The 10,670-nt window shown below is 38.0% G+C and overlaps 1 protein-coding gene across 3 annotated transcripts in view; it reads right to left on the reverse strand.

Moving 5' to 3' along the window:
* Positions 1–791: 791 nt before the first annotated feature.
* The window catches only part of LOC110911634 (lysine-specific demethylase JMJ25), a 10,277-nt gene continuing 398 nt past the window's right edge, over positions 792–10,670 (reverse strand). The window contains exons 2-14 of one of the 3 annotated variants that reach the window (XM_022156255.2): positions 4,689–4,876; positions 4,509–4,615; positions 4,267–4,363; positions 4,045–4,183; positions 3,923–3,968; positions 3,337–3,853; positions 2,958–3,251; positions 2,587–2,823; positions 2,248–2,320; positions 2,079–2,164; positions 1,865–1,984; positions 1,648–1,753; positions 792–1,566 (exon numbers count right to left, since the gene is read on the reverse strand). In XM_022156255.2, the coding sequence (XP_022011947.1) occupies positions 950–1,566; positions 1,648–1,753; positions 1,865–1,984; positions 2,079–2,164; positions 2,248–2,320; positions 2,587–2,823; positions 2,958–3,251; positions 3,337–3,853; positions 3,923–3,968; positions 4,045–4,183; positions 4,267–4,363; positions 4,509–4,615; positions 4,689–4,814 (2,565 nt within the window). In that variant the 5' untranslated portion in view covers positions 4,815–4,876 and the 3' untranslated portion in view covers positions 792–949. Of the gene's footprint in view, positions 1,573–1,647; positions 1,754–1,864; positions 1,985–2,078; positions 2,165–2,247; positions 2,321–2,586; positions 2,824–2,957; positions 3,252–3,336; positions 3,854–3,922; positions 3,969–4,044; positions 4,184–4,266; positions 4,364–4,508; positions 4,616–4,688; positions 4,877–10,670 lie in introns of all 3 variants that reach the window. The other 2 variants (XM_022156254.2, XM_022156256.2) reach the window with 2 other exon arrangements.

A 10,670-nucleotide genomic window follows, 5' to 3' on the forward strand; every position in this document is an offset into this window, starting at 1 on the left:
TTTATCATTATATTATCGTTAGAGATCAACTGTGTGATTATTGTTAGCTATACATACTTGTACTCACTTGACCACGAAGGACAACCACCAAGGATCAGGTTGACCAACATAACGATGACAATAGGGGCTCATCATAGTGTCAATTGCAAATGAAACTGTAGTGAATTATACTCCGATTTCTATTATCTAAAATTTGACTTTTCTTATAACTCGGTAAAGAGAAAAAGACTTTACGTCGATTTTTGTCATGTGAAATTGTTTTGATATATAGTTATACTTTTAGTTTAATTCATAACAATGCACACCCCAAATATAGTAATATCGTACAAAGATCCCTAGCAAAGATAAAAAAAAATAAACAAGCAAACTAACTAAACTGAGCAATTACTCAAAAATTAATAAGGCAGTACAATCAGATAGTTCTCAACTTTCACCTTGGCCTTCTTCCTTTTTTTACTCGACTTACCAGTATTAATTTTTTGCACTTAAATAATCGCTTTTGAAGCTTTTTACACGATCGGGCAACACCTTTGTTTGCCATTGTTGGTTACTTGTGTGCTCGATCAGTATGGGTTATGTTATGTGTGTCTGTTTATACAAACACCACCTGAAATTGTTTTATTCAGATTTAATCGGAAAAATCAAATAAATGAATTTGTACTTGCTTTTCATTCTTTTTCTTACTATCCTACATATATTCTTTATTAAATGACCAATTTATCCTCGAAATTAATGGAAAAAATCATAGGAATTGCCATGGATCATGCGTTTCATCCAAGAACCAGACAAAGTAACAAACCCCAAGTTGATCACTAGTCAGTCACGGTTTTTGCACAACCTTACACACCATTGTCTAAACCACTATGCCTATATATATATATATATATACACACACACAAAACACATCATAAATTGCTCGGCTGCTCCTAAAATTTAACATCCTCATCACCTAATACCCGGGCACCATACCGAAACCAAGTTCGCCATTTAACACATCATCATACTCAGAGCCATACTTTTGTGCCATCTCATGAAGCTTCGTGTTTCGGGCATCTATAGCCCTATCATACTCTAACCGAGCCCTCTCAAACTCTACCCGAGCCCTCTCAGTCCTCGTACTGGCTTCGACCAACTCCAGCCTTAACGGGTCATTCCCAAATTTGAGATTTCTCACCATATGTAGCCTGTTACGGGCCCACGAGAGATCAAACTTAATCATCTCAAAAAAATCTATATCCGTCTCAAGACTAGTCAGCTCATCCTCTTCCAATTCACGCACAGATTTTTGTATAAAACTTTTGATGAAATCATGGAACGCTTTCAAAGTGGACAGCCAATGAGGCTTTGGATGAATTTGTAGCCCTTGAAATGTTTGCGGATAGCGGTCCTCCACCGCCTGTAACACCTCCTTTTCTAGCTGTCCAACAGCGATCCCACGCCACAAACCTTCAGGATCTTCTATGGTGGCATGCGGATGATCGATTGATGGTGATAAAGCAAGGAACACACTGCTGGTATCCTGAGGATTGTCGGATTCACATTTCCAGCCATTCGTATCATTGTCTGCTGCAACTAAGTTTGATACATTAATATGTGATGAGCATCAAAACACGTTAAGGTTGTTATAAGATGTTGCAATTTGCATACCATTAGTGAGTTGATCATGAAGATCTTCAGTGGGACCATTTGACTCCATAAACCTTGACAATTCTGATACAGCACAATCTAATGCATAAATCAACATTTTCCCAATCTATATAACATAAAAAAGCAGGAGGTTATTAAAAGGAAAACATGCAAACGACCACCAGTTTCTTGATCTAAATAACGAGAAATTTATGTGCACAAATTTAAGCACTTATACGTTTAGTTTTTGTTGTTTGGCCCTGTGATTGTTGGGAAGGATACGTAGTTCTTTTTGTAAGCGGATGCATTCGCCAAGACTTTCGGGTGAAATAAAGTTGAGTTCAACCTTCGTGCTTGACTGTAAGAAGGAAATTTTATTAGAAAAGAAAGTGTTCTACAAGTTAATAGCGTAAGTGATATACATATATATAAAGGTTGGTATATATTCTGACCTTCAAGTTTCTCACTTGATAAGGACAACCAGCTGGTATAAAAACTGCATCACCCAATTTTTGTTTGAAGGTCCATGGTTCGATTCCTAATTACCAGAATAAAAAAAGGGTTGGTGACTCTGTACGTCTACATGACAAGTAATCGGAAATAAGTTTGTCAAAGACATACCAAATTCCTCTTTAAGCTTCCTTTTATGTTCCATGTTAAGGTAAAATGTCCGATCATGTATTGGGTGAAAAACCTGTGGCATCACATAAGCTTTTGAACGAATGTGTTGTGGATAATCCCTTACTTATGAACGGGTCGACTATGTTATGTTTCACCTCTAACGGGTCAAATGGGTAAAAAAGATAAAGAAGAGAGATGTCAAATATATTGAACAGGTCACCCAAAGTGTGTTTTTAATGCATATTTCGTTACTATAGAATTGATATAATGCATATTTCATATTTGTGATGATAACAATAGACACTAGTTTTATTTGAAGGTTGCAATAGAATAAAATACCTGCTCAACTGAACAACCAGTATGCCTAAACTTTGCGGAGTGCTTTCTTAGATATTCCTCCAATTTAGGTACATCTTGCCTCTGAAATATATCCCACAGAGCAACTCCCTCCATTGGGTCAACTACATCTTGTTGACTTTGTGGGCCCACTTCATGTTGGTCACCATGCTCTTGTTTCACTATTTTTGTCTTGTTAAGTGTTGTTGATGCAGAATTTGTATGTGTCATTATATTCACCTACAAGTTAACGATTTCAGATATTTTTGCCAATGACATCCTAGGCGCTAACTTTATGTTAAAACCATGATTATTATCCATACGACCACGGAATATTAGTACAAAATAAGATTTAAGTATAAAAGAAATCATACAGTATCAGATTTTTCATAGTGAAGCTTAGTAACAGAGCCTCCATAAGCAATATCCATCTTTGGACCCATGTTTGGTTTTGATGACAGATCCGGCAACTTCACAGCCATATTAAGGTAGCCGTTATGAGGGCTTGTGTAATCTTTAAAAGGCAAGCATTTAACAAATTCAATAAAATGGCATGGCCATTCTCCTTGTTGTAAGCAACAAGGTTGCCAATCCTCCAACTTCAAAATCCGCTTTTTAACTTGACCTTCAGAGTACCCCTTACAAAATTTGCTAAGATTGATAGTCACCTGTACATCATGAGTGATAGTTAGTTTGTTTAGTGGAGCAACGAGCGATAGTTAGCTATTATTAGGTTTTAAATGTGCCAGTCACCTTACTCCAATCCAAGCAGTTAATTGCATTCACGTCATAATTGTCTTTTTTTGTCTTGTCACGAAAAGCACGCCACAAAACCATTGGCTCCCAGCTTAGCCCTGAAGAAGCAGAAAGAACATCATGGACTATTATTGGCTCACCTTTTGACCAACGTGATCGGAAATGTTGCATATGTTGAGGTTGAATGTCTTTAGCACTCAAAGAAAACAAACAACTCTCATTGAATTCCATACAGGTTTGGGGATCATCATAACCATTGTCGATTTTGTATACCCGGTTTGCTTTCTCTAGGATATTTACAATCCAATCAACGCACATTATGCGTTTCAAATCAAGGGTCCCATCATTACAACCACCAAAATCTTTTGGTGGGCAAGGAATGCCACCATCTATGCACGCTTTCCATCCACCCTTAAGCTGACCATCGCGCAACTCTCGGCAACACACAAGACATAAAACATATCCACATGCACAACTTCTATATAAGTCAAAGAAATATGATCCACAGTTGTCACTGCATAAAAACATAACCTTTGAGAACTTTATATAAAACACTTTGATAGCATTAAGTATTATGACTTACCAAAATACATCCGCATCCTGTAACTCTAACTCTAATATAGATGCACCTGCCCAATGCGATAATAATAAATAACTGTTAATTAACTTACTTACAAAAAGAATCGAATGCAAAGGAGGCGTTACCTTTAAGCTTAGCCTCTATTTCCTTCTCCATCAGCTGGTCTTCATTGAGTCTTGTTACAAGAGGGAACACTTCGTATAGGATTTGTTTAGAGTATTTAATTTTATTAGGTTCGGAGCAAGAATACCCCTGCTGCATATCCTGCATAAATATTAGTTGTTACTATACTCTGTGAATAAGTTACGCATATAATAAATACCAAAGTGTTTGCTGGAGAAACCAACTTTAGGTGAAAATCGACGCAAACATGCTTTGCAATTGCAGTTATTGCAACAAACGGGGCACGCTTTAACAAACTCCTCTTTTGATATGTGGGGGTACCTACACGTATATTATGTCAGTTTAGTACAAGACTAAGGCTTTGTTTTTTTTTTTTTTTTGGAATGGCTAACTCACATACTCTTTGTGTTTAATTGTTAAATTTTTAGATAAAAATCCTCTTTCCAATATGGAAAATAAATAATACCATCTAGTGATGCAACCGATACAATAGTTTTTAGACCGGCATTTTTCGCACTCGAACACAACGTCTTGATGATGACATTGGTGGCACCATTTTGCTTCTTCAACTCCCTACCGAAGATCAAACAAACAAATGAAAATAAGCAATGCCTCAACAATAAGTAAGATGATTCACAACTTTCACCTTATTCTCCTTCTTCCTTTTTCGAATTGAGTTCTCGTTCAGACCGAGTTCGGGAGATTTTCTTTTCACTTGAATGCTCGATTTTGAAGCTTTTTTACACGAAGGGTTAACGCCTTTGTTCCCCATTGTTGGTTACTTGTGTGTTCACAAATGGTTATGTTATGCGTGTCCTTTTATTCAAACACCACCTGAAATTGTTTTATTCATATTAAATAAGAAAATCACATAAATAAATTTGTACTGGCTTTTCATTCTTTTTACTTACTATTGAAACTGGTTAATCTCTTAACATCATGTACATAGTTAGATAGTTAGAATTATTATTAAGTAGCGGTTACAAAGTACGAGGACCAGAAGTGACAAAATGGAAGTTGAAAACTACCCTAATAACCGAATGGGTGTGTCTCTACACACATACCATTTCGAATCGGTGCAAGGCAAAGAACAAAGGGACGTGACTGTTGATCAAGTGGACAATATTCGACGCACCTCTTCAAGATTCAATCGCAACCACACATCCAAGAGACATGACTTTTCACAAAGAGACGCGTCTATTCACTCGTACCCGTAGAAAACTATAAATAGGGACTTGTAGATTCATTTGTAAAAATATACTCTCATTCGATTTGTAAACATTCATTCGTTTATTACAAGTTATTATTATTCAAGTTATTCACGCTCATTTAGAGATCAAGATCCAAGTTCGGGCCAACAAATTGGTATCAGAGCATCAGGCTCTAAGCGTGGGAATCGCAAGGCATCGCAGGGAATTCGCGATCAGGTTTCAATTTCGTTTTAAATTCGCAAAGTTCAATTTCAGAATTTTATTTTCGGTTCTAGGGAAGTCGGTCAAACCGAACGGTTAGGAATCTAGGGTTTGTTTTGATTTCGGGGTTTTAGTGCGAATTAGATTGTTTTGGTTATTTGGTTATTACACGATTCGGGTAATCGGGGTTGTTGAGATATATTGAAACCAAAAGAAAGTTTATTAGAAGTGAAGATTATTCGGCAGGAAGATATGTCAGGATCAACCGGGCAAAGTCCGATAAATGGAAATTCTCTTTCCCAGTTTCAGTGTCCGATTCTGAAACCAACAAACTATACGGTTTGGGCTATTCGTATCAAGACGATTCTTGAAGCGAATGGTTTGTGGGAAACGATTGAACCGGCAGAAAATGCAACGGTAGACACTAAGAAAGATAAGTCTGCCATTGCATATCTGTTTCAAGCAATACCAGAAGACGTTGTATTGCAAGTCGCAAGTTGTAAAACTGCAAAGGAGATTTGGGATAATCTAAAGATTAGACACGTTGGCGTTGATCGGGTACAAAAGGCGCGTATGCACACGCTAATGTCAGAATTTGAATTGTTGCAAATGAGGGATGACGACACTATTGATTCGTTTACCGCAAAGATTAATAGTATCGTTACCCGAGCAACTGAAGTAGGAACGACAATGAGTCAACCGACTCTAGTACGCAAACTCTTAAATGGCGTACCAGATAAGTTTACTCAAATCATTGCCTCTATGGAACAATACTCCGATCTAGAAACCATGACGCTACAGGAAGCGGTCGGAAGACTAAAGACGTATGAAGAACGACTCAAGTTAAAGAAAGGAAATCAAGGAGAAAGCCAAGATAGGCTTATGTTTACACATCAGGATAACTCCAGAGGAAGGCAATCTGGAAACCGCGGTCGTGGTAGATTTAACCAGACACGTGGAAATTGGCGAAACAACGGAAATAGGCAAAGTCCCAGAAACGAAGGATCTACATCTAGACCTAGAAATGGGAATTCTAGAAATTGGAGGAAGTTTGCAAGAACCGACCTAAGTAAAATCCAATGTTTTAAGTGTCAAAAGTTTGGACACTACAAGAAGGACTGTTCAGAGAAAGACGATGTACAAGAACATTCAAACCTCGTCGAGGAAGACGAAGCACCCGTATTGTTAATGACAATACAAGAAGAAAATGTTCAAGAAAGGGCTCTGCTAAACGAGGAACATATAAAACCGACAAGTTATGCCTCAGAAAATGAAAATCTATGGTACTTAGACAACGGGGCCAGCAACCACATGACAGGAGTGCGAAGTCACTTCAAGGAGTTAGATGAAACGGTGACAGGGCAAGTACGATTCGGTGATGGGTCACACGTAGAAATTAAAGGCAAAGGTTCAATACTACTTGAATGTCTGAACCAAGAACAAAAGATTGTTTCACATGTCTACTACATTCCAAGTCTGAAAACCAATATATTGAGCCTCGGACAACTTACAGAAATCGGTTGCAAAGTGGTTATGGACGGAGATTTACTTACTATCCGAGATCGAAATAGAAAGCTACTAATGCGGGTCAAGAAAATGAAGAACAGGCTGTACAAAGTCAAACTGAAAACGGGAAAACCAATCTGCTTACTATTAAAGACCGAAGACACAGCATGGTTATGGCACGCAAGGTTAGGCCACTTACACTTCGACGCTATTAAGGAAATGACTCGTAAGAACTTGGTACATGAAGTTCCCCAAATAAGTCATGCTAGTCAAGTCTGTGACGCATGCTTATTAGGAAAGCATAGTAGGGCACCATTTCCAAATCAGGCAAAGTTCAGATCTTTAAAACCTCTGGACTTAGTCTATGGAGATTTGTGTGGTCCTATAACTCCACCAACACATGCTGGGAAGAAGTATATATTCTTACTTGTAGACGACTGTACTCGCTACATGTGGGCGTATTTACTAACTTCCAAGGATCAAGCATTCGAAACATTTAAGGAGTTCAAAGAAAAGGTGGAAAAGGAAGCGCAGACCAAGTTAAAGATGTTAAGGACGGATAGGGGAGGTGAATTCACATCGGCTGAATTCAACAAGTATTGCAAAAACAACAGCATAGCAAGACAGCTTACAGCACCATATTCCCCACAGCAAAATGGAGTAGTAGAAAGGCGAAACAGGACGATGTTATCCACTACTCGCAGTATGCTAAAGGCAATGAACATGCCACAGAACTTTTGGGGTGAAGCAATACGACACGCGATATACGTACTAAACAGGGTTCCGACAAAAGCCCTGGTGAACAAGACACCATATGAAGCACTAAAAGGAAGGAAGCCAAATTTAGAACACTTGAAGGTTTTTGGCTGCACTGCTTACGCTAAGGTACTACCACTTCAACAAAAGAAGTTAGATGATAGAAGTGCACCTATGGTTTACCTTGGAATAGAAGAAGGATCAAAGGCATACAGATTATATGATCCAGCAAAAAACAAGATATGTGTCAGTAGAGATGTAAAGTTCATGGAAGGTCAACCATGGAACTGGAATAGTTATATGGAAACAGTAGATTCAGGGAATCCCGAATGGACAAACTTTGTCATTCAAGAAGACGACATGCCACCAGAATTAGAAGAAAATGAGCCAAGTAGTCCAGGCGGTAGCGGGCCACAACATGACAATTCAGGAGTAGACCAGATAGAAGAACAAGACTCCTATGTAACCCCGCCAGCACATTCGTACAATCAGAACTCAGCAGGAAGTTCAAGCAGTTTATCAAGTGGAGGTCCATCCACTTCTGAAAGTACAACAGAGAGTATTAGCGACACTCCAGTAAGACTAAAAAGTCTCGAAGAACTATATGAAGAAACAGAAGAAATTCAACTAGATCCACATGAATTATTACTCGCTGAAGAAGAACCAAGGAATTACAAGGAAGCATCTAGTGACAGAAAGTGGATTGAAGCAATGAAGGCTGAATTAGACTCAATAAACAAGAATAACACTTGGAATTTGACGGAGTTGCCAAGAGATCACAAAGCAATAGGTTTAAAGTGGGTATTCAAGACTAAGAAAGATGCAAACGGAAATATTGTCAGACACAAAGCAAGGCTAGTTGCAAAAGGATATGTTCAGCAACACGGGATAGACTTTGACGAAGTCTTTGCACCAGTAGCACGTATGGAAACAGTACGACTAATGTTGGCTTTAGCAGCATATCAAGGTTGGGAGGTACATCATCTAGATGTGAAATCTGCATTCTTACACGGAGATCTCAAGGAGGAAGTCTATGTATCACAACCTGAAGGATTTATAAAGCCAGGAAATGAAGGAAAGGTTTACAGACTATCAAAAGCACTGTATGGATTAAGACAAGCACCAAGAGCTTGGAATACAAAGTTAGATCAAACCCTAAAGTCACTTAACTTCAAGAAGTGTACTTTAGAGAACGCAATCTATACAAGGACGAGTGAAGTCTCTACGCTAATAGTTGGAGTCTACGTCGATGACTTGATAGTCACTGGAACATCAAAGAAGGAGATAGACATCTTCAAATCTCAGATGAAGAACAAATTCGATATGAGCGATCTAGGATTGCTAGCATACTATCTGGGAATAGAAGTAATTCAAGCAGGGGGTGAAATAGGCATCAAGCAGACAGGATATATAAACAAGATACTCAAAGACGCTGATATGTTATCCTGCAATGACACGAAGACACCCATGACTCCAGGAACACAATTAACCAAGACTGAAGAAGGAGATCTAGTAGATGCAACACATTACAGAAGCCTGATAGGTTCTCTCAGGTACTTATTGCATACAAGACCAGATCTATGTTACCCAGTCAGTCTACTTAGTAGATTCATGCAAGAACCAAAAGAACAACACCTGAAGGCAGTAAAGCAAATACTACGTTACATCAAAGGAACTAAAGAGCATGGAATCATCTACAGAAGACAAGGAGGATGTAAGATCACAGGTTATAGTGACAGTAGTTTTGGAGTTAATACAGACAAAGGAAAAGGAACAACTGGTCTGGTATTCTACTTTGGAGAATCACCTATAACCTGGTGTACACAGAAGCAACAAACAGTGGCACTATCATCATGCGAATCAGAATTCATGGCAGCCACTGCAGCAGCATGTCAAGCACTATGGCTTAAAAGATTGTTAAGTGAAATCACAGGCTGGAAGGAAGAGAAGATAACACTCAGAGTAGATAACGTTTCAGCAATAGCACTCATGAGAAACCCAGTCTTTCATGGAAGAAGCAAGCACATTGACACACGATATCACTTCATAAGAGAATGCGTGGAAAACGAAGATATCGCTGTGGAACACATAAGCGGAGAACTACAACGGGCAGATATACTAACAAAGGCATTAGCAAGGATCAAGTTTGCTACAATGAGGGAACTGCTCGGAATTCAAGATTTAAAGCAACTCATGGATGTTCGAGATTAAGGGGGTGAATGAAACTGGTTAATCTCTTAACATCATGTACATAGTTAGATAGTTAGAATTATTATTAAGTAGCGGTTACAAAGTACGAGGACCAGAAGTGACAAAATGGAAGTTGAAAACTACCCTAATAACCGAATGGGTGTGTCTCTACACACATACCATTTCGAATCGGTGCAAGGCAAAGAACAAAGGGACGTGACTGTTGATCAAGTGGACAATATTCGACGCACCTCTTCAAGATTCAGTCGCAACCACACATCCAAAAGACATGACTTTTCACAAAGAGACGCGTCTATTCACTCGTACCCGTAGAAAATATATAAATAGGGACTTGTAGATTCATTTGTAAAAATATACTCTCATTCGATTTGTAAACATTCATTCGTTTATTACAAGTTATTATTATTCAAGTTATTCACGCTCATTTAGAGATCAAGATCCAAGTTCGGGCCAACAACTATCATTCATATATTCTTAATAAAAGTCCAATTTATCCTTACAATCAATGAAAAAAATCATGGGAATGACCATGGATCATGCATTTCAGTCAACAATGAAATTATTTAACAATTGTATCCATGTATACACTTATGAGTATATCAATTGTATTCATATATACACATATTTAACAGTTTCATATCTGAAATGATCTAGAAAGAAATAATATTAAACAAGAATAAAACACAAATAGAAACAAAAACTTCAAATCTAAAATTATAAAACTTCAAATCTAAAATTATATG

The sequence above is a fragment of the Helianthus annuus genome, chromosome 15 (genome assembly GCF_002127325.2).
Source record: "Helianthus annuus cultivar XRQ/B chromosome 15, HanXRQr2.0-SUNRISE, whole genome shotgun sequence".
Taxonomy (NCBI): domain Eukaryota; kingdom Viridiplantae; phylum Streptophyta; class Magnoliopsida; order Asterales; family Asteraceae; genus Helianthus; species Helianthus annuus.